This window comes from Camelina sativa, chromosome 16 (genome assembly GCF_000633955.1).
Source record: "Camelina sativa cultivar DH55 chromosome 16, Cs, whole genome shotgun sequence".
Taxonomy (NCBI): domain Eukaryota; kingdom Viridiplantae; phylum Streptophyta; class Magnoliopsida; order Brassicales; family Brassicaceae; genus Camelina; species Camelina sativa.
In genome coordinates, this window is record NC_025700.1 from 17,925,996 (window position 1) to 17,950,651 (window position 24,656).

Genomic DNA, 24,656 nt, shown 5'->3' on the forward strand with positions numbered 1-24,656 from the left:
AAAACGCCGTTGACGGAACCGTTATGCTTCCCATCACCGTCTTGATCCCAATCAACGCCGATCCAGGTCCCGGAGTATCCCTCCACACCTCCGACGTACTTCACGGTGCCCACCCGAGGCGAATCGTTTAGCGAGTGGACTCGCTGCCCGATTTTAAAAGACTCGTTGCTTGACTCGGCGTTCATTTCGAAATCACGTCTGAAAACACAAACTTGTCGATCTGAGAAACTCGCCGGAAAAAAATCAACCTGCCGTCAATCAAGATCTACGGACGTCTAACGTGGGCTGAAACTTAATGGGCTTATAAAATCCTTAGTATCAGGAAAATACTATAAATGGGCCAAATTTAAGCCCATTAAACAAAGAAGTCAAACGATGCTTACGCCGACAGAACAACGAGTGGTCAAAGGAACTTAAAGTTGCCACTTTTGTTTTTGGCTTTGTTCGGACGAAAAGAGTGTACTTAAATTTTTAGATTAAACTAATAATTAAGACTTTTTACATATATATATATAGTTGAAAAATAGATTCTTAAGTCTTCAAAATAGGAATCCAGCTGCAGAGCACACCATTAGTACTGACTAGATCCTCTCTGATTAGGAATCCAGCTTGCAATTCACCACTAATTCCACATTCACGCACACACACATTATATCTCTTTCTCTTCCAATGTTCATCTTTAGGATGCCCAATGAACATCTTCCATTGTTGAGAAGTAGTGATAACCACACTTTCTTTTTGTTTAATTTAGTATTTTTACTAGTTAAAATATCTTTAAGCTCTAATCTCTTCTTGTGAAGGTTTCAATTCAATTCTCCAAAAACTTAGTATAACATTATATTTTTAGAAAGATTATTATTTCAGGAACAGCTTTAGTTCTTTATAATTCTAAAAACAGGATTAGGCTTTCGTCTAAATTCCGTTTTAAGTGTTGAGCGCTCAGGCGACATCTACAAAACCGCCTAAAGATCATATAAACTTCGTTTCAGTGTATTTTTCTTTTTCCAAATATGTAAGGACAGAAATATATGAACTATTTGATACAAATAAAAACAAACAAAAGTATCATAGTACATTGTATGTTTTACATTTAATGATTCAAAGCATACGTCAGTGAATCATTTTTTCCTAGGAAGAGAGTTTTGGGGGTTTCGATTCATTGTTTTCCACAACGCGTACGACCCATTTTAGTGCTAACGCTGAGTAAAAACAAACAACAAAAAGGTAGTACGAAGAATCCATTAGATTTGTATTCTTCTTTTTGCATTTCATTGTTATTTACAAGTACGACGAATGTACATATCAGACAATCTAAGACAGATTAAGTTGGTGGTCTAAAGAAACTTTTGTTTTCTTCTGCTTCTAACTTTATAAACTCCACAATCAGTGACACTTGTTTTAACAACATTAGTTCTTTTCTTTTTGGTTATTAAAAGGTAAAACTCCTCTGTTTCTTCTGTCTTTGTCTCCTTTGAACTTGACTTTATATTAGTCTGAGCTTGGTATAATGAGGTAAAAGAAAACATTACGACCAATGTTTTTAATTGTTTTTTTTTTTAATCGAATTGACCTAGGAAAAAGGAATAGTTTGATCTAATGATCTTTGACATTTTTGTTTTAGGATAAATCCCACTTTTTGCACCAACTCTTTGCATCACAAAGTTATGGAATGGATCAGAAATATGGGTCCCCAAAGATGATGCAAGAAGAGAAACCGCGTCTACCTCTTCACTACAGTGGCTTTCATTTAAAACAAAAGCCTACAACAGATTCTGCCTCCCTTCATAAAGAGTCTCTCTTATTTTAATCATATTACTCTTTAAGTGAATCTACAGTGCCATTGATTCTGAATAGATAACACTTGTTAAGCCCACAAGGCTTAACCACCTTTTGAAGTTTCCTGGAAACCACAATTTGAAGCTCTGAGATTTTAAAACGTGTACAGGAGTTTATCTGCTGTTAAGATACTAAATCCACACCTATAAATAAGTGAAAGACAATTACAAACATTCCAACATCAGAATCCAAGCAGACAAAAATACAAAAAAGAACAAACACTCTAGAGCAAAAACGTACTTTGTGTGTGTGTGTTTGTGTGTTCATCATGGCTGGTCTTAGGAATTCCGGTAACAGCGACAAAGCGGAAAACGAAGGAAAAGGTGTACCATCTGCATACAGAGGTGTCCGGAAGAGAAAATGGGGGAAATGGGTGTCTGAAATCCGTGAACCGGGGACCAAGCACCGTATCTGGCTAGGCAGTTTCGAGACTCCTGAAATGGCTGCAACCGCCTATGACGTGGCAGCATTTCATTTCAGGGGACGTGAGGCTCGTCTCAACTTCCCAGAGCTCGCCAGCAGCCTGCCACGTCCTGTAGACTCTAGCTCCGACAGCATTCGGATGGCAGCTCATGAGGCAACACTCTGCCGCAGAACCGAAGCATCAGAGTCAGCCATGCAAGTGGACAGCTCAAGCTCCTCCACGGTAGGACCAACAATGGTCAGTCTCTCTCCCAGGGAAATTCAAGCGATCAACGAGTCAACTTTGGGATCTCCTTCTACATTGATGCATTCAACATACGACTCAATGGGTTTTGCTAATGATGTGGAGATGTATGCTTGGGAAACGTACCAGAGTGACTTTCTTTGGGACCCCTAACCCCAAAACCCAACTCATGGAGAGTTTCTACAGCTCAGTCTTACAAAACTGGGTTCATACCATTACCAGCATAAGTTACTGGCCTAGAATGCTTAATTTCTTGGAGTTTAGTTTTCAGAGTCTAGCACAAGGGTTGTTGACTCTGACGTTATAGTAGAGAATAAAGCTCATCCGGGTTTTGGAGGGAAGGGCACAAGGGTCCCAAATATGGACCTCCTGGTCCTCCTCACATATATTTTAATTTTTTTTTTTGTACTATTAGACACACACAGCTACTATTTTATAAGCTGTGTTTAGAGATTGTGAGGTGTGACTTATTATTATTTTTAAAAATTGTTTATTTGATATTATCTTATATGGATTCCTGAAAGCTATAAGATATTTTTATTCTTACAAGACTTTGTGTTCTCTCTTGACATTCTTACCTTAACGCAGCATTGACTAATAATCTTCAGAAGAAATAAAACTACATTTGATACTGCAAGATTTTTACAAGTTGAACAAATTCAATCTAATAAATTTCTGGAACCAAATTCAGTATATACAGTAATATTGATGCAAGTTCTTGGAAACAAGAGAACAGAATGTACTTTTCAGAATTCTTGGAACAACTTACTTGGTAACTTTGAGAAGAGAAAAGAATATGTCTAAATCTGCAGTCAGGTTCGTAGGGATGACGAGGAACTCATGGCCTCAAGTCTTTGCGCCTCTTCAACACGACCAAACCGATTGAGAAGTTCAATGACCAGTGAATAATGAACTTCTGATGGCTGCAGATTGTACATCCGGAGCATCAAGTTGAAGAAGCGATAAGCTTCATCAGCAAATCCGGCTTGACTGCAAATAGATAAAACTGCTGTAAATGTGAAGGTGTTGGGAGTAAACCCTCCTGATATCATTTTCTCAAAACAGTTTATTGCATCCCTAAAGCGTCCGTTGCATCCATAAGCCTCTATAACGGCGGTCCATGTCAGAGAGCCCTTGACTACAACAGTATCGAAAGAAAAATTAGCACTTCTGAGATCTCCACATTGTCCATACATCTTGATGATTCTTGCGGAAACAAAGGGGATCGACTCAAATTCCTTTTTCAGAATGTGCCCATGAAGCTCCTTCCCCAGCTTTAATGCTTTGAGCTCACTGCAAACTGTCAAAACCCTACCCATCGTAACAGAATCTGGCCTGTGCTTTGATAACAACATTGATCTAAATATCTCAATCCCAGCTTTTAAATCACTGTTTTCCACATAGCAGTCAATCATGGTAGTCCATGCTTTCACATTCCTTTGCTCTAACCTGTCAAACAGTCTGATAGGGTACTCTGGAACACCGCACTTTGAGTACATGACCATCAAGGAGGTGACTAGGGATACATTTGGCAAGAAGAGATTCTTTAAAGCATAACAATGAATCTCCTTTCCTTGCTTTATAGCCCTCAGCTCTGCACAAACAGGAAGAACAGTAGCAATTGTAACAACGTCTGGCTTAAAACCTTCCTGCTGCATCCAAACAATCGACCTTAAAGCTTGATCAAATCTTCCGTTGGCTGCATATCCAGACATCAGTGCAGTCCATGAAATGGCATTCCTCTGTTTGGATCCATAGAACACTCGTCTCCCAGAAACCATATCCCCACACTTGCAGTATAAATCAATCAAACCAGAGTGAACAAACGGCTGTTCCACGTAATTCTTCGATTTCAATACATGGGCATGGACCTCCTTCCCCAGTTTAAGTGCCTTAACATCTCCAAGTACAGGAAGAATCGTTGTAAGTATAACTGAGTTTGGATATATCCCTTCTTCACTTATCATCGTCCTAAAAAATCCCAGTGCTTCCCACTGCCTTTTATTGTGAGCCAATCCAGCAATCATAGCCCCCCAAACGACAATATCTCTCTCTACAATCTCATCAAAGACTCTACGAGCAAGCCCTACTTTGCCACATTTGAAATACATATCAACAAGAGAAGTCTTAAGAAACACACTGCTAAACAAACCATTCTTGATCGCAAGTGCATGCGTCTTCAATCCCTGTCTCAAAGCAGATGCGCCAGCAAAGCTCTTGAACACATTAGATAAACTATAAACATTCAAATCAACCCCTTGCTCTCTCATCTCCGTAAACGTAGATAAAACATCTTGATAACGCTTCTTCCCTGATATCACAGTCCCTCTAAGCAACGCATTCCAAGAGTAAACATTTGAGCTAGTACTTTCGTCGAACACCTTCTGTGCATCCTTAACCGAGCCACAAGCAGTGTACATATGAACAAGCTTGGTCCTAAGAAACTCATTACTCTCCAACCCATTGATACGTATATGAACATGGACCTGCTTACCGTGAATTAACGACTTCCGGCGAACACACGCGGCTAAAAGAGCCGAGAAAGTTGTCGCATTTACAGGAATGCCCCTCTGTTCGAGGTAATCAAGAATCGTGAGAGCGTCTTCGAGATTGTTCTTCCTCGCAAACCTTTGGATGTCTCTGTGGATACTGTTGGGGTTTTGGGAGTGGAGAGGAAGAGAAGAAGGGAAAGCATCTCTTTCCCTAAAAGGTTTGGGCTTTTTGGCGGGAGAAGGTCGTCTGGTTCGGGTTGGTCTAAACGGAGAATTCGCCGGAGCTCCGTCTTTATAGGAACGTTGAGGACGATGGTTGTCGAGACTCGTCGTTACGGGAAGTGAAGGGAGTTCTCGGAATCCGAGAGACGAAACTACTTCCATGGTGACACTCACCACTTTGATTAAGCTAAGGTCGTTAGTATTTAATGCCATTAAAACTAGGGACTATCTGGCAATTTTACTAAGATAACTCCGACATTGGTTGTCCATAACCGAAGAAAAGAGTTTACAAATGAATTTTTAATAACTAAAAGATTTTGAAAAACAGACGAGACAATTTGCCCTGGTGTTGAGCTCTCGTGTGATCTTGATCAGGGTGAAGGAAGGAAGAAGAGTTCTGAGCGAAAATAACTCCTCCAACAGATTCGAAAAGGTTGACCAATCATCAGGTGTCTGCACCATCACCACCAGTTCTGCACAATCTGTCTCGTAATTTTGACAAACAACTCCAGCCACCAATAGTGACTCCATGGCCCAAATCAAAGCTTGTAACTTTGCATGTAAGGATGTAGGGCCGCGCCTATAACTCCGTGCGCCTAGAAGAAGCATCGAATCTCCACCACTACAGCACCACCACCCCTTTTTACATTAATTTTTATATTAATTTTATTTTCCTCTGCGTGTGAATCAATTTTTTTTAATAAAATTGTTGTAAAAATTCGACAAGTCTCTCTATGGTATAAGTCACATTGTAATAATTTGTACAAGAGTTAATTCAGTGTCGGCTCAAGGTTTTTAGGGGTCCCTCGGCAATTGTTTTTTGAATGAAAGACCAATTTTTTGTTTTTAACCTCTGGTATATGTTAAAAAAAATATAGATTTCATTTTGATAATATATAAACACTTGGTAAGATTATAAAAAATTATTTTCATTCTACGATGGAGTCAGTTGATATAATTATAGAAGATAAAGAGTCTTTTTAGTTATTGACTCGTAAAAATAAATCATTAAAACATATTTTAATGAATTATTTTTGTGTTACAATTTTTTTTTTTGCCTCTTTTATCTTACATAATTTTTTTGTGCCCATTTATCTTGCATTATTTCTTTTTTTGTACCCCTTTATCTTGCATTATTTATTTTTTTGTGCCCCTTAATCTTACATTATTTGTCTCCTTAATCTATGAACCCGGGGCGGTCGCACCCCTTGTCCCCCTATCTAAGCCGGAACTGAGTTAATTAGCATGTGTACACATTAATATTTCCTCACTTGAAAAAAATTTACATAATTTTTTTTTAGCATGTGTAAGTGTAAGTATGAATTTTTTTTCTTGTTTTTTTTGGGTATGTATGAATTGTAAATACATGCTGGTATAGTGGTACTTGCCTCATGCACAAATTTAATTTTAATTTTTGAAAATAAGAAGGTAATATTATATAAAATTATTTTCTCCGATTTAATATAGAGGTTAACTAAATAAATAAGAATGAATCAATCGGAGAATGGAGATTGAGGGAACCTTTTCGTCAATGAGAAGGAAATCAACGCTCATTTATTTATAAACACAAATATGAAAATGAGAATTATAAAAAATGTATTTATGAAAACAGTTATTGATTTAATCCACATTATATAGATTTTTAATCTATGTATAATGTATATATATAACAAATTATTTTAATGGTAAAACAGTAATATATTGGAAGTTATAGGTTATTTTCAAATTTTTATTAGCTGGTTTTTTTGTTATGCCACATCAGCATTTTGTGTTTAGGTTTGACGCTTATTAGATAAGGATATCCTTCTACTCACGAGAATCGGCAAATATGTCTTCTTCTGACAATTTGTTCAACGACGAAACATTGCAGTTGAGTCCTTTCTGTTTTACGGGATCACTGGATCCATGTATTCCAGGATCACCAGATCCATGTATTCCGGAATTACCAGACCCATATATTTCGTTAATGGTATACTTCTCCTTTTTTCTTTCATGACTGAATTTTCTCTGAAAATATTTATTAATGATAAAACTTTTGGATTTGTGAAATATATAGGATTTTATGGAGAACGAATCTATCGAACTTACCTTTGACTCGATGAACGAAAGTAACTCCTTAATGTCATCTCAACAATCAAATCTCGTGGCATATCAAGGGATATCAACACTACTACAAGATCCACTTGAAATGGTATATTACTTACACTTCAACATAGATCAGGAAATCTAAATCAACTACGGAGAGTAATCTATATTCTAATAAATGTAATTTCATGTATTTTATGTAAGTAGCAACAACAACAAAAACAACAACACCAAATCCTGCAACAACAACCACTAGAGTATTCGTCTGACTTGTGGTTACAAAATAACTTAACAGACGATTTTTCAAGTAAAACTTTGCTAAATAGTTTTCAGGAGTCAAGTGTTTTTGCAAAGGTAAAAACTGTTTGTTGAAGTGGTTTTGATTTTATTAACTAAATATTACATTTAAAAGTTAATTTGTTTATTTTTCAGAACCAAATAGAGATTGGTCAAGTGGCGCAAGAAAATAATGGATTTGCACATCCAACTAAAGTTATAACACGCGCACGCGCGGGACTATAATTTTTTTATTAATACGAAATATTGAATTTAATTATAATTATACAACATTAAATATATAAATCTATATAGATGTGAAATTTATTGTATTAAGAGATATATTAGTTACCTATTTCTTTAAATATTTTTAACAATTTTTTTTTCGGTATACACTCATCATCTCTTGCATCTATTCTCTTTTCAAATTATATTATCTCACTTATATTATTTTGATTATGAAGACATATCATAACTATTTTTCATTTTTTTCATCTTCTAACACTCTTTTTTTATCGTCTAAGTGATCATTACTTACTAACATAGACCTAAACGAAATCTTAGAGAATATACCCACTACTCTTTGTCGTCAAGTTTCTTTGATAGTATTGTACTACACATAAATTTTGCTTCCTAGTAATGAATCTCATAATTAGACTCGTTTCCATCCATAAACACCACATTATAACATCAAATATTACATTTTATCTTAACAGTTTAACAAAAGAAAAATTATGTTCATGTATATAATTTTTTCGACTTTAAAATATGTATAGTCTACTATATTTTTATATAATGTTTTTTTATTTTGATTTTTCCTAAATCTACAAACTCATAAGATTATTCTAACTTGTAAATATGTGTATTTATTCAAAAAGTAAAATTATTTTTAAAATTTAATTAAAATTCTACAATCTACCACTACTATTATAATTATTTTTATTACAAATGGCTTTATCCAATTTTTTCTTAGTATTTTTCACTATTTTTTTGGTGTGTGTGATGTTCAGAATAAGTTTTCTTTAATATGTTTTATTTCTAGTAACCTTATACATTTCTCTTAAATATACATTATTTTAATTTTGAGCACTTGATTAATATTTTTCTTTTTTTTTGGAAATAACTTTGTTTAACAAACTTCACCATTTTGAATACGATAACTAACATAGATCACTCAAACTATTTTAATTATTTATATTATTTATAATTTTAAACTGATATTAGTTTCATGTTAAGACACAATAGTTTGTCTGAGATCAACTTAGTTTTTTTTATATGATTCACCAAACTCAGAACATTCTTAAAGATTGTAGTAGTTGTTTTAATGCGATTCATCAAACTCAAGCATTCTTAAAGATTGTATTAGATGTTTCAGATTCTGTTTAGAGTTGTGTAGATTCTTTAGGTCAGAGTGCCCATCGGCTTAGATAATGATTGTCACAAGTCTAGGGATATGCAAACTGAAATATATAGTTTCCCTTTCAGTCTAGCGCATAGGGTGGGTCAGAGCCTGGATAGCTGGTCTCTAGGGTAAACCTATAGATGGAGATGATTTCACTGTGAATTTGGTAAATGATAGTGAAGCTCATGCCCGTGTAGCCAACCTTACCGAACCGCTGCCTGGTCAACTGGAACTAAAGAGCTAGTTAAGTCAAGTTATCAATGTGATAGTAAGTAAAAATACCTATGGGTTCCTCCTAAATGCTCTCACTGTCAACAAATTGGTTAGTTAAATCACATCTAGGAAGCTTTTTTTACAGTAAGTCTTCACTTCAAATAATTCTCTTTATCCCTACTTTCGTTTTGAAAATCGTGAAAACTGGTTCAAAATATTGTATTTATTCATCATAACTATGTATATCCAAATATGTAATATATTGATTAGGAAAAGCTTAAAAAGAAAAAGAGAAATGACAACAGTTTTTAAAATAGCTAAAATAAATAGAAATGACAATATACTTATAATAAATATAAATCTAAACATTCTTTTTAAATTATATATAATATTGTTAAAAATTTAACAGTTTTGATTTGACCAAGTGAAAGTAAAAACAACATCAAAGCATCAAATTTGCAGGAGAAATCATTGTCGGCAAAAAAAAAATTGTTCTTTGTCTAGCCAAAGAAACTTGATATTGATTCTTTCTAACACTTCCAAAATAGGCAGCCGCTAGACCAAGCATACAATACTTTTCATGTAACTGGCTGGTACTTATACAATATATTCTCTCCCATTTCTCGTCAGGAGGATATTCTTGCTGTAAACTCCAAACGCCCAAATCTGAACCGTTTAGCAAATCTGAGAGGCACAAACGATCATTGAGACTCCACATTTCTATACTAGTAGCATAATGGGAGTAACACTTTGGTAACAATATCCATCGAAATTTTTCAGTATGAAGATCGATAACTAGTAGCATTGAAAGTTTGTGCGACGTATTATCTAATGTCAACCAAAAGAGGGATCCATTTGCGTAGACTGATGATTGCTCTTTGCAGAATATACGATTATTTAAACAATAAAAGCATGTGTCTCTTTGCTTACCATTATCGAAGGGTATGATCTTGGCCTTGAAACAATCCCAATCACAATTTTTAACTCTTGGATATATCAAAATCACCTTATATGATTTTGTAACAATATCTTTGTCAAATCCAGCAAGTCTCGGGATCATCTTCACTAATTCATCTTCATAATTCAGCAAGACTAGTTGAGAAACGTCTTTCCATGTTCTATAGAGCATTGCGGTTAACCTGACTTTAAGAGTAAATGGCCATTGCGAAAATGCCGGAGAAAGTGTCATGTGTTCTTTAGTCGTCGGATTGATCAAGTAAATGTACCTAAAATCATCGTAGATACGAATCAAGACCAATCCATCACAAGAGCCCAAGACTTGAATAGTTTTTTTTTTGAGATTTGTCGATTGGATCATCAGGAAAAGTATAGTAACTAGAAGAAGAAGGACAATAGTTTCCATTGCTGTGATCATCATATCTAGAAAAAGTATCCAAACACAAAGTTGTTGAGTCTGAATCTTGTTTATCAAACTTGGCTGGACAATTGTTGGGTAAGAACTAGAAGTTTCATACTAGGGGTTAGTAATCCTGTACGAACGAGTCGCTTGTGGGAAAAATTGGCTGATTCGATCATCGATCTCCATTTTTTTGACAAGACTTTGAATCTAGCGAGTGGTTTTATTGGAAGATGGTAAAAGATCTCTTCAACTATATCCTCTGATATTATATTTGTCTTAGGATTATTATGTTTGTTATCCTCTATTTTTTTCTGGGCGATGATAATACATAATTTAGATTATATATATATATATATATATAGTAATATGGATATAATCTTGGATTATTAACTTTAGAGTTATCATTAATTAATTGTAGGAAAGAAGATTTTACACATTTAACTCATTTTAGAATAATAAAGAGTAAATAAATAAATGTGTATGTATAAGCTATCAATAAATATTGATTTCATGAAAAAAATACATGTTGATTAATATATGTATATATCACTACTAAAATTAATGTGAATAAAATGAGAAAAATTATGACTAAATATGCTTTCATATAATTTTCTTTAAAGAATTAATCTCTTTTAATTATTTGTTGATATTAATCTATTTATTTGAACATTGATAGATTTTAAAATTTTCTTCTATAAATTATCCAAGAAATTTTATACAAGTTTCTCCATTTATTAATAAACTAATACATGTGTCTTTTTCCTCAAATTTAAATACACTAATATGTAATTTAACTAAACAAATATATATTAAAATAAGAGGTTCAAATTATTCAAATAAGGCATAATACATGAAATTTGTATTAAAAAAAAAGAAATTTTTAATAAACTAATAAAAAGCTAGTGTGACAAAAAAAATGAGATGGTATGACATTTGAGAGTCTATTTTATTTGTTATAAAATAACACATGTAAAAGTATTTTACTTATGTTTTGCTTATATTTCACATATATGTTTTGCTTTTTTCTAGTTAGTTTACTATTTTCTTTTTAAAAAATATATCTAAGATATTACATAAATGCAAAATCTTATCGGTGAAATTAGTTAGAAAATATTTAATTATATGTAATATGTTTTCAGGTTTATGATGTTAGAAAACCGTTTGAGGAAAATTCTTTATAGAAAAAGAGTGATATTAGATGCTAAATATGTCAATCATAATGGATATATGTTAGGAAGTTTTAGCAACATGGAATTTGTTGTCTTCATCCACTCTTTTAGAAAAGAAAATGTTTCTCATAACAAGATGAAAAGATTTTATTGTGAGTAATAAATATTATATAGAAAAGGGTGATATTAGATAATAAACATGTAAATTATAATTGATATATATATATATATTTTAGGAATTTTTAGCAACATGGAATTTGTTGTCTTCATCCACTCTTTTGAAAAATAAAATTTTCTCATAACAAGATGAAGCTACCACCACAACAACCTTCCCACCACGTTCCTAGCCCTGGATCTTCACTCCCACAGCAAGATCTCTCCAAAAACGCCTTCAAATCTCACAAACTCTCTCTCTAAAACGTTAAGAACCGTTTCTCTCCTTTTCTCTCTGTATTCTCTAAAAAACGGCGTGAGACAAAACCCCAAAACACAACCTAGGTTGTTTTCTCACTTAAATAACTCGGTTCTATGGTTTTTCCTAAAGAAAACCGACCAAAATCGACAATTAAATCGAACTGGTCAAACCAGAAATCGATCGACACCCTCCCCCAAGACGCACGGTTTTGGTTCGCGGGCGTTAAAATTCTCCCCCAACAACATAGATTCGTCCTCGAATCTCAAACAAACCTCAACCAAGGACTCCTGTGCTACCTTCTCCACGGCCCGCACTCCTCGGACCGATCTACGAAAGGTCACCTCTAGGCGATAGACTCACGTTCCAAGCGTTATTTGCTTTCGACTTTTGGACTTTCCTTTACTTATAGGCCTAAACCTTGAGTTTTTATTGGCTCATCATCAGGCCGAAGCCTGCATGCCTTAATATATATAAGGAAGTCCAATACTCGTCTCTCGGGTTGCCACCCTATAGCGCGCCCCCGGATCGTCATCCGAAGTCGATATACCAACCACACTCCCAAGCCACAAAGTCTTAGAATATGACGGTACTAGGAGAACCGAAGTCCCCCCAAGAGTCGCGAGCAAACAATTCTGAACACGTCTGAGTCTTATCCCTATCCAGGTTTCCTTCCCGTGGCTCGCGTAAGACAACATGATGGCTTACCAACCACATATCCCCTCACTGGAATACCTCATGACCACAAAAGGGTCATCTCACTGCCCCACAGGTCGCCACAAAGGCCTAACAAATGTCCTAAACAGGACCGCCACTAAGACCAAACAAATGTCCTAAACAGGACCGCCACAAAGGCCAAATAAATGTCCTATACAGGACCGCCACAAAGGTCATCTGTCCCGAAGGACAGTCACAAAGACCATATGTCCCGAAGGACTGCCTAAACAGGCACTCTGGCTTAACAACCACCATAAAGGCCACACAATAGCTAAACAACCCACCACAAATGCCACACAATGGCTAGACAGCCCGCCACAAATGCCACACAAAGTCTCAAAACACCGCCACACTCGGCACAATGACTCAAAAGTCCGCCACTAAGGCCACACAAGCCCCTCCAAGGCTCCCCGCCACTAAAAATGGATAAATTTTAACTCACATAAAACTTTCCATTTTTAGCACTTTCCACTTTTAGAAACTTCTAACTCAGGAAACCTTCCCTTAAACCACCGCCTCACGGAAATTTGGTACCCCGAACACCACCTCATCATGTTACTTAGTCGAACAACCAACCACCCCAAGCGACCAAGTAAACAAGAGAGATGGGCTGGAATACTCCATTCCCGCTCCAGCCACGGATTACAGATGGGACCAGGCTAGGCAAGCTCAAGTCGCGGCTTGCTTCTCATACCACTTCTTAAACCTTGCCTTCATCCTCGCCTCAGGATTCCAAGTCTGCTCCTCAACGCCATCACAGTCCCAAAGGACTCTTATTAAAAGAATCTTCTTCTTCTGAAGTTCCTTGATCCTCCTCCCGAGAACCCTCACTGGTCTCGCCTCCAAAGTCATGTTAGGCTGAAGATCCTCAGGAATCTTAGCCAACAACTGATCATCCTCACGGAGACACTTCCACAACATAGACTCATGGAAAACCTTATGGAATGCACGCATAACCTCAGGTAACTCCAGTTTATATGCTACTGGTCCAACTCGCTCAATCACTCTGAACGGACCCACATACCTCGGACTCAACTTAGTATCAGTTAATGACCTGTTCGGACCCCGCAACATGGCCATCTTGAGGTACACTCTATCTCCAACCTGAAATTCAAGATCTCTCCTCCTCCTATCGGCATAACTCCTCTGTCGATCCTGAGCTTCCTTCATGTTCAGCTTGAGAACCCGAATCTTCTCTGAGGTCTCCTGAATTAAATTTGTCCCGTACATGTTCCTCTCCCCCACCTGAGTCCAGCATAACGATGTACGAGATGACCTCCCATACAAAGCCTCATAAGGTGTCATCCCGATACTCGCCTGGTAACGGTTGTTGTAAGCAAACTCTACCAAGCTCAAGTGATCTGCCCAATGGCCACCCCAATCCAACACACACATCCTCGGCAAATCCTCCAACGTCTGGATCATCCTCTCTGATTGTCCATCTGTCTGGGGATGATAAGATGTAGTCATATGCACCTTAGTGCCCATATATGCCTGAAATGCCCTCCAGAACACCGAAATGAACTTGGAATCCCTATCAGACACAATGCTCGCTGGCACCCATGCAACCTAACTATCTCCTTCACATACTTCTTAGCCAAGAGCGCTGCTCCATCAGTCTTCTTAATGGCCAGAAAATGTGCCGACTTAGTCAACCGGTCCACAATGACCCATATAGCATTAAACGTCTTGGACACTGGCAAACCAACCATGAAGTCCATCGTAATCATATCCCACTTCCACTCTGGAATGGGAAGACTCTTCAGCAAACCACCTGGTACTGATGCTCAGCCTTCACTAGCTGACACATATCGCACCTCGCAACCCAACTAGCCACGTTCTTCTTCATCCCGACCCAGTGATAGTACCTCTTGAGATCACGGTACATCTTAGTCGCTCCTGGATGAATAGAGAACAAGCTCGCATGAGCCTCTCTCAGGATCTCCTGCCTCAACTCCTCATCCTTAGGCACACAAATCCGCCCGTACAAAAGAATAGTACCATTAGCCGAAACTTGATACTCTGAATCAACATCCTTTGAGGCATTCACCAGCCCCAAATCCTTCTCTTGAGCCAAACGCACTATGCTCAAGAGGTCTGCTCTATCCACTGCAATCAAACCCAACGGCTCCTGAGTAACCGCACACAAGCTCAACGAACTGATCTCTCCTACCAGAGACTCCATGTCCTGCTCCTGAGCCGAAGCCGCCCGCTTCCTACTTAAGGCATCTGCAACCAAGTTAGCCTTACTAGGGTGATAGGCTATCTCTAAATCATAATCCTCCACGAGCTCCATCCACCGCCTCTATCTCAAATTCAGCTCGGGCTGAGTGAATATATACTTTAGGCTCTTATGATCTGTAAACACATGAACGTTTGCACCATAAAGATAAGATCTCCAAATCTTCAGGGCAAAAACTACAGCACCCATCTCCAAATCATGAGTAGGATAGTTGTCCTCATGCTTCCGCAACTACCGCAAAGCATAGACAATCACCTTCCCATGCTGCATCAACACACATCCCAAACCAACTCTGGATGCATCTGCATACACCAAATAGGGTTCCCCCTGCTCAGGCAAAGCCAACACCGGAGCAGTAGTTAACATATCCTTCAGGCTTGCAAAGCCCTCCTCGTACTCCTGTGACCAAACAAAAGGAACATCCTTCCCTGTCAACTTAGTCATAGGGCGTGCTCTGCTCACAAACCACTGCACAAACCTCCTGTAGTAACCTGCCAACCCAAGAAAACTCCTGATCTTCGTGCCATCATGCGGTCTAGGCCAATCCTTGAAATCCTGAAACTTCTCCGGATCTACAGAAACCCCATCGCAGACACAATGTGACCCAAAAAACCCATCCCACACTACCAGAAACTACACTTGCTCAACTTAGCAAACAACTTCTGCTCCCTCAGCTTCTCCAGAACTGCCCTCAAATGCACTGCATGCTCTTAAGGACTCTTAGAATAAATCAGGATGTCGTCGATGAAAATGATGACAGACACGTCCAGAAACTCCTGAAACACGCTGTTCATCAATCTCATAAACGCTTCTGGTGTGTTAGTCAACCCAAACGGGATCACTACAAACTCAAAATGCTCATACCTCGTCCTCAAAGCAATCTTCCTCACATCTGCGTCATCTATCGGGATCTGATGATAACCCGACGCCAGATCAATCATGGAGAACCAAGTAGCACCTCTCAACTGATCCAACAACTCATCGATCCTCGGAAAAGGGTACTTGTTCTTCACAGTGACCCGGTTGAGACCCCTGTAATCGATACACAAGCGGAAACTCCCATGCTTCTTCTTAACAAATAACATCGGCGCTCCCCACGATGATACACTAGCACGGATGAATCCCTTCCTCAACAAATCCTCTAGCTGCTTCTTCAGCTCTACCATCTCTGCTAGAGCCATCATGTAAGGAGCCTTGGATAACAGTGTCGTCCCTGGTTCTAGTTCAATCGTAAAAGGATCAGACCAATAAGGTGGTAATCCCTGCAATGACTGGAACACATTCTCAAACTCCTCCACAACCTGAATACCGCTAACCGTAGACTTCCCCACTGACTCTGGCATCGATATAGTAACCAAATAAGCCTCTCGGCCGTTCTCGATCATCTCCCCAGCATGAATGGCCGAGATCACGAGACTCTCCAAAGTCGGTCTAATCTCCTGAAAAACCAACTTCCCTCCTGAGCACTCAAACTCCACTCTACCCCAGTGACAGTTCATATCTACCATATGCCGATGCAACCAGTCCATCCCCAAGATAATGTCTTACAACTCCACTGAGCTGATAAGCAAATCCGCAGGCCAAGACTCTCATGCGATCTGAATATCGATACCCCTCGCTCGACCAATAACTCTCAGAAACTTGCCTCCAACAATTCTGACAACTCATGCACGCTCTCCAGGATCTCCCATGATACCCGCATTCTTTACACACTCTGGGGTAATGAAGGTTTGAGTAGCTCCAGAATCAAACATACCGTGGGACTTAAACCCGCCCACCAACAAGGTTCCTACACAAACCTCATGTGTTGAGAACCTAACACTTTATCACATGACAACATAAAAATTGAACTTACTAATAATTCACAAAGACAAGTACCAGAAATTATACATGTGATCGCCCCGGCACTGGTTCCACCAGTCTCTGCATTCGTGTATACCCGTGGCGCCTGCTCAATCCGTGCCACCTGCTGCCCTCTCGGCTGCACCTGCTCCCACGCTGCTAACGCTACCTGCTGCCACGCTGCTAACGCTACCACCTACTTGCTTGTTGCTTAATTGCTTGATTGTGTGTTTGTTGCTTGTTATGCTTCCGCATTGCGTGCTTTGATTGTGGGGTAGTTGGTATGTTGAGATAGCGTGCTATAGGAAGATAGCATGTTATAGGGAGATAGCATGTTATAGGGAGATAGCATGTTATAGGATGTTAGCATGTTAAAGGGTTAGCATGTTAGAAGGGTCACCCAACTCGATGAGTAATATTAGATTACTCACCCCTCTCCTCAATTGTTTTTCTTGCAGGGAAAGTTAGGTGGGTAGTACCGAGTGTTATGGATCAGATAGGATATTTTCTTGTCTTTTGTTGATTTTTATTGTACTATGTTTCTTGTTAAGTTGGATCCAACATTTTTGATTCGTGTTTGTTTAAATTTTGTAAATTCATTACTATATATAATAAATCGTTTATTTTCATATATAAATCGGACAAGTGGAGCTGTCTACGCAGATATTTCGGATCCAGCAACACCGCATATAGACCTAGGGTTGCAAAGCCTAAGGGATATACGTAGCGGATAGACGGATGCCAGTGGATTGGCTGGGGAACCTAATTCGTTGGTGGAACCTCGGCCGGATCGCAGGCGAACGTCTGATTGTGACGACCATCGGGCCAGTCTGTGGTTAGTCCGGTCATAGGACGGTTTGGGGGCGTTACAGACACCTCCACATGGTGTCGACCGACACTCGCTAAGTCCCCGAGCCGTCCTCGCGTTGGTGTCGACCGACACCACTGTCAAGCAGTGATTTCCTTCGAACAGAACCTCCGAATCTCGCCTCCAAACTTCTCCTTTTCGTCCCACACGATCCCAGGAACGAATCCAAGCCTCATGAGCTACGAAAAACTTCCAAACAACCAAACAACACACAATATCATAGAAACAGAGATTTTAGCTTAGATAAGCCATGGTCATGCACTCACCTTAGCCAAACAATAAGATCTAAGCCCAAAAGACGAAGCTACCACCACAACAACCTTCCCACCACGTTCCTAACCCTGGATCTTCACTCCCACAGCAAGATCTCTCCAAAAATGCCTTCAAATCTCACAAACTCTCTCTCCAAAACCATAAGAACTGTTTCTCTCCTTTTCTCTCCTTTTCTCTCTGTATTCTCTCAAAAACGGCGTGAGACAAAACCCCAAAACACGACCTAGGTCGTTTTCTCACTTAAATAACTCGGTTCTATGGTTTTCCCTAAACCAAACCGACCAAAATCGATAATTAAATCGAACTGGTCAAACCAGAAATGAAGTGGTGTCGACCGACACCACCATGGTTTCGATCGACACCCTCCCCAAAACGCACAGTTTTGGTTCGCGAGCGTTATAAAAATAGAACCCAATAGGATTTTATAGGCAAACCCGTACCCAACCCGAACCCAGTTTTTTGGGTTGGGTTCCGGGTTGGGTATTCGGGTACGGTTTTTATGCCCAGCCTAAATACAACATTGCTTATATTTTAAAAATATATCTATACTAGATTATGACCCGCGGTATACCGCGGGCAAATTTTTTTTTGATTTTTTTAATGTACTATTTTAATTCCTATTTTGCTAATATACGTTTTGTTAATTTAAGTTATTTAGTATATTATTCGTGGTATACCGCACAATAATTTTTTTCAATACAATCTTAATTAAATTAGTTTGATTCGACATATTTTATATTGGTGTTGTTAAATAGTAAAATAAGGATTTAACCTGTAATGAAGTATCATATTAAAGATATTTTATTTTTTAGTATTATCATTTCAATCATGAAATATCATATAACCCGTCATGTAATATAACTCGTTTGTGTTATTTTGAAAAATTAATATGTTTAAATATTCATAATTTTAAACTTTTTATTAAGTTTTAATATATCAGTTATAAATTATAAACTTCTTAAAATTCTATAATTTACTATATATGGTAAATTTACGATATATGTATGTTGAACACACACTTTTTATATTAGTTGAGTAATATATGTTCGTTTAAAAAAATTCAAATCACAACATATACAGAAAAATACATTTTTATTAATTTTATGTACTAAATGATGATTCACTACATTTAAATTTTAAAATCAATATAAGATGAGAGGAGAATAATTTTTTTTAATATGAAATAAATCTTCTAAATATCTATATTAAAATTATAGAATACTATATATATAGATATTTAAAATATTTTAATTCTGTTTGGTTATAAGGATAGTAGAGAGAATTAACTAAACTTGTTTGGATATGAATATAAGCATTAAATGATATTAAATGTAAAAAATTTCTAAAACTGATTTTTGAGCAAAAACTGCTGCAAAAATAATAGTATAGATACTTATTTAAATAATGTTGTTAGAACTTTAATCAACTTTAATGTGGCATATTACGAAAATGCTATTGCATTTTAATTAATCTAATAACTAACAAAAGAAAAGTTTATATTTGTTTACAAAAAAATAAAACAATATTTTAAAATTATTTAATGAAATTATTTAACAGATTTTATTTATTGTTTCAGAAATCTTAGGAAATAATAACAAACATGTAATTGGCTAAAACTTATTTTTTTATACACAATATTTACTATATAAAAAATATTAGCTGTACAATGTTGACAATAAACATATAATCTGATTATAATTTTCACATATAAAGTTAATATATACTAACATGTTATGCCAACAATTGCAATGATGTTAATATTAACACCAATCACTATTGTAAATTTGATATATTAAGATCTCTAAACACGTTCACATCAATTTGTAATACCAGATCACGGGTCAATACATGTTTTGTAAATTTTTTTAAGACTTTACCGAATTTATAATTAATGAATTTAACACTGCACCCAAAACAAAATAGTAGTACCAACTACAGGTCGAAATCAGAATATAAAATTAAGTAAATTAAATAAATAATTTTGTAAAATGTATAGAATAAATAAATAATCTACTATTATTTTGTAACAAACAAATCCAAATTTACGTAAATATTTCCCCACGCTGTACAGCGTGGGTCACTATCTAGTTAATATATTTATTTGAGTATTGATAGATTTTAAAATTTTCTTTAACAAATTCTCCAAGAAGTTTGGTACTGTATCTACTTCTTTATTGTAATTAAATAAGTTACTGATCAAAATTCATTCATTAGTATAAGATAAAAACTTCTTTTTTTTTTTGAACAAAGTATAAGATAAAAACTAAGATTTTTTTGTAACTGATCTATGCGTACATTAATTTTTGTTCAGCTTTCCCATATAATTTAAGTTAATGAATTTTATTTTGGTTGTACTTCCATTTCCATCTCCCTCGTTTAAATCCACCACGTCAGCTGGGACAAATTCCTATAAAAAAAAAACGTTTTATATTTTCATTATAAATACTCTGTAAAATAAACAACAATATAAATAAATATGGAGTCTATCCTTCTTTATGAATCATCGGCTCTTTTAGTTTCTCTCTACAAACTCTAGTCTCTTCGAACTAAATCTTGACGACGATGGCGGCTGTTCCGATCAACACTCCACCTGAATCATCCGAAGAAGAGTTCAGCAACTCCAAAGTTTCCTACTCGTATGAAGACGACTCAATGGAAGTCGAACTGTCTGACTCGGAAAACACCAATGGAGGTACGTATATACATGCATGATTACAATCTTTCCCATTTCCCCTGTTTCTACTCTAACGAAGCCGTTTCGTTCGCTAGCTAGGAGATACTCTCTTGTATATGTCCAGTTCTTTTAGGTTTCAAGATTGTTTCGTCGGAAAAGTTATGTAAGATAGTATTAGGAGTGAATAATTAAGCTGGTTTAATATGTTTTGGTTAAGCTTAATAGATTAGATTTCCGGTTTAGATTAGTTCCGGTTTACTGTAAATGGTTGTATATAGATAAACATTGTAAAGTTTGTTAAGAAATTAATGAGAAAATCATTTCACAAAATCTCTTTGCTCATGAACTCTATTATGGTATCAGAGTTTTTCTTCCGCAAATCACACCGACGAAATCGTTTCTATCATCATCGGTTCATCTTCTGCATCGTTGATTTTGGCGAAAATGGTGAAAAAGGGGGGAAATTGAGGAATCAGAGTGAAACACCTGAGATCGATACATCTGCAATGAGGATCACTCGCGGATCAGTCGTGCTTGAAGATCCAGAGGTGGAATTGGTGAAACAACAACGTAATCTCAAATTGGAAGGATATGGAACTCACGGATCTGCGTCGAAGTCATCGGAAACTTTCGACAGTCCGTTAAGTCTTCAATCGTCCCATCACCCAGGTTTGATGATTGTTGCTCATGCTCTTGATGGAACGAATTACAATAGCTGGTCGATTGCGATGAGGATTAGTCTAGATGCTAAGAACAAACTCAGTTTCATTGACGGATCCTTACCTAGGCCATGTGAGAGTGATTACGATTTCAAGATCCGGAGTAGATGCAATAGTATGGTGAAGTCATGGATTCTCAATGTTGTGAGCAAGGAAATCTATGATAGTATCTTATACTATCAAGATGCAGCAGAAATATGGGATGATTTGTTCACAAGATTTAAAGTGAATAATCTACCAAGAAGGTATCAACTCGAACAAGCTGTAATGACTTTGAGACAAGGTCAACTTGATTTGTCAAGCTACTTCACGAAGAAGAAGACTCTGTGGGAACAGCTAGCCAACACTAAGTCTAGAAATGTGAAGAAGTGTGATTGTGATCATGTCAAGGAGTTGCTTGAAGAAGCTGATACGAGTCGTGTGATACAATTCCTCATGGGATTGAATGATGAATTCAATAGTATCAAAAGTCAGATGCTGAACATGAAGCCTAGAACAGGATTGAATGAGATTTATAACATGTTGGATCAAGATGAGAGTCAAAGATTGGTGGGAGTTTCTTCTAGGCCAAAGCCACCTCCTACTGCTTTCCAGTCTCAAGCGGTGATTCCGGATCAAAACTCAATTCTGATGGCTCAAGGAAACTTTCAAAAGCCCAAATGTTCTCATTGTTCTCGAGTTCGTCACACTACGAACAAGTGTTACAAAATTCATGGATATCCGCCTGGTCATCCAAGAGCTAAGAAGAACAATTATGTTGGAAGTAGAAACTTGGCGAGTACTGGACAGATTGAGGATCAGAAGGATCAAATGGGGACAGAAGTGCATGGAGAAGTGTCGAATGATCAACTCCAACAAATGGTTTCTTACCTCAGTGCCAAGCTTCAATCTCCCAGTATCACTTCATGCCCTGACAAAGCTATAGTCTCGACTTCAAACTATGTACCTTCTATCTCACAGATATCTGGTACTTTCCTATCTTTATATGATTTCACTTTTTATGACATGTTGACATCTTCTATACCTCATGAAACTGAGTTGTCTTTTAGAGCTTGGGTTATAGATTCAGGAGCTAGTCATCATGTTACCAAATGGTCAAACAGTTAAAATAGAGGAAACTGGTTATATTCAACTTACTGATGCTTTGTCTCTTTATAATGTGTTGCATATTCCTGAATTTAAATTTAACTTGCTAAGTGTTAGTATTATCACTAAATCTTTGAAGTCTAAAGTGAGTTTTACTTCTGATGAATGTATGATACATGCTCTTACTCAGGACCTAATGATTGGGAACGGTAGTCAAGTCGCAAATCTATATGTCTTGAACTTGGATAAGTCTCTTGTTAATGTGTCTTGCTCTACTTTTCCTGGTAAGTCTGTCTGTTCTACTTCAAAAGATAATTCAGAAATGTGGCATAAAAGGTTAGGATATCCATCGTTTGCTAAAATAGAGTTTCTCTCTGATTTCTTATTGTTATCTAAATCAAATATCAATAAAGCTAAAGTTCATTGTCGTATTTTCATTTGTCGAAACAGAAACATTTACCTTTCAAATCATTGAATCATATGCGTGAAAAAGCTTTTGAATTGGTTCACATTGACACTTGGGGTCCTTTTTCTGTTCCAACCGTTGATGGATATCGTTATTTCTTAACAATAGTTGATGATTTTAGTCGAGCAACTTGGATATATATGCTGAAACAAAAATCTGATGTTTTAAATGTTTTTCCTGGTTTTATTAAAATGATTGAAACTCAATATAATACTAACGTTTGTTCTGTGAGATCCGACAATGCTCATGAATTGAAATTTGCTGATTTTTATCTGAAAAATCAATTGAATCTTTCCATTCTTGTCCTGAAACTCCTGAACATAACTCTGTGGTTGAAAGAAAGCATCAACATTTGTTGAATGTAGCTAGGTCTCTAATGTTTCAGTCAGGTGTTCCTCTAGAGTATTGGGGCGATTGTGTATTAACCGCAGTATTTTTAATCAATAGATTACCATCTCCTGTCCTAGATAATAAGACACCCTTTGAGAAATTAACTAATAAGAGTCTTGATTATCATAGTTTAAAAGCCTTTGGTTGTTTATGTTATTGTAGTACATCCTCTAAGTCTAGAAAAAAATTTGAACCTAGGGCTAGAGCTTGTATATTCTTAGGCTATCCATCAGGTTACAAAGGTTATAAGCTACTAGATATAGAGACATACTCAGTTTCTATTTCAAGGCATGTCATTTTTTATGAGGATATCTTTCCTTTTGCATCATCTACTATCCCAGATGATGCAAAGACTTTCTTTCCTCATGTTTCTCTCCCTGCACAAATCAATGATGAACATTTGCCTCTAGTGCAATCATCTTCTGATGCTTCTCATACCATCGATGAGACATCCTCCATGGTTTATGTTCCTTCTGAACCTAAACCAACTCGGCAGAGAAAACTGCCTTCCCATTTGCAGGACTTTCATTGCTATAATAATACTCCTACTATAAATAAGCCTACAAACACATCTCCTTATCCATTGGCAAATTATATTTCTTATTCAAATATATCTCAGCCTTTCTGTGCTTTTATTAATGTCATTGCAAAGTCAAAAATTCCTAAAAACTATTCAGAGGCTCGGCTGGACAAGGTGTGGGTTGATGCTGTGGGAAAGGAGATTGGTGCTTTTGTAAGGATTCAGACGTGGAGTGTTGGTGAATTACCTCCGGGTAAGGTTGCTGTAGGTTGTAAATGGTTGTTTACAATCAAGTATCATGCAGATGGAAGTATTGAACGATACAAGGCTCGTTTGGTGGCAAAGGGGTATACTCAGTGAGAGGGAATTGACTTTGTTGAAACTTTTTCACCCGTTGTGAAGATGGCAACGGTAAAGATGGTTCTTTCCCTCGCACCTAAAATGCAGTGGTCTTTACATCAGTTAGACATCTCTAATGCATTTTTGAATGGTGACCTCGATAAGGAAATATACATGAAGTTGCCACCAGGTTATGCTGAAATTCAAGGAGAAACAGTCTCTCCTACTGCTGTATGTCGCTTGCATAAGTCCATATATGGATTAAAACAAGCATCTCAACAGTGGTTTCTTAAATTCAAGGCTACTTTGAAAGGTCTTGGTTTTGAAACATGTCATGGTGATCACACTCTGTTTGTCAAGGAGACGGGTGATCAATTTCTTGTTGT

At 37.0% G+C, this 24,656-nt stretch overlaps 2 protein-coding genes and 1 pseudogene across 2 annotated transcripts; 1 reads left to right on the forward strand and 2 right to left on the reverse strand.

Moving 5' to 3' along the window:
* Positions 2,072–2,951, forward strand: LOC104750996 (ethylene-responsive transcription factor ERF021). The gene has a single exon (XM_010472857.2). The coding sequence runs from the start codon at positions 2,105–2,107 to the stop codon at positions 2,654–2,656; it is 552 nt and encodes a 183-aa protein (XP_010471159.1). The 5' UTR covers positions 2,072–2,104; the 3' UTR covers positions 2,657–2,951.
* LOC104750997 (pentatricopeptide repeat-containing protein At1g71460, chloroplastic-like) lies at positions 3,026–5,731 on the reverse strand. Its single transcript, XM_010472858.2, has one exon. It carries the CDS (start codon positions 5,428–5,430, stop codon positions 3,316–3,318), a length of 2,115 nt encoding a protein of 704 aa, XP_010471160.1. The 5' UTR covers positions 5,431–5,731; the 3' UTR covers positions 3,026–3,315.
* Positions 9,631–17,784, reverse strand: LOC104753781 (annotated as a pseudogene).

Coding starts and splice junctions, on each gene's coding strand:
- LOC104750997 (XM_010472858.2), bottom strand. CDS start 5,430: ATGGCATTAAATACTAACGACCTTAGCTTAATCAAAGTGGTGAGTGTC.
- LOC104750996 (XM_010472857.2), top strand. CDS start 2,105: ATGGCTGGTCTTAGGAATTCCGGTAACAGCGACAAAGCGGAAAACGAA.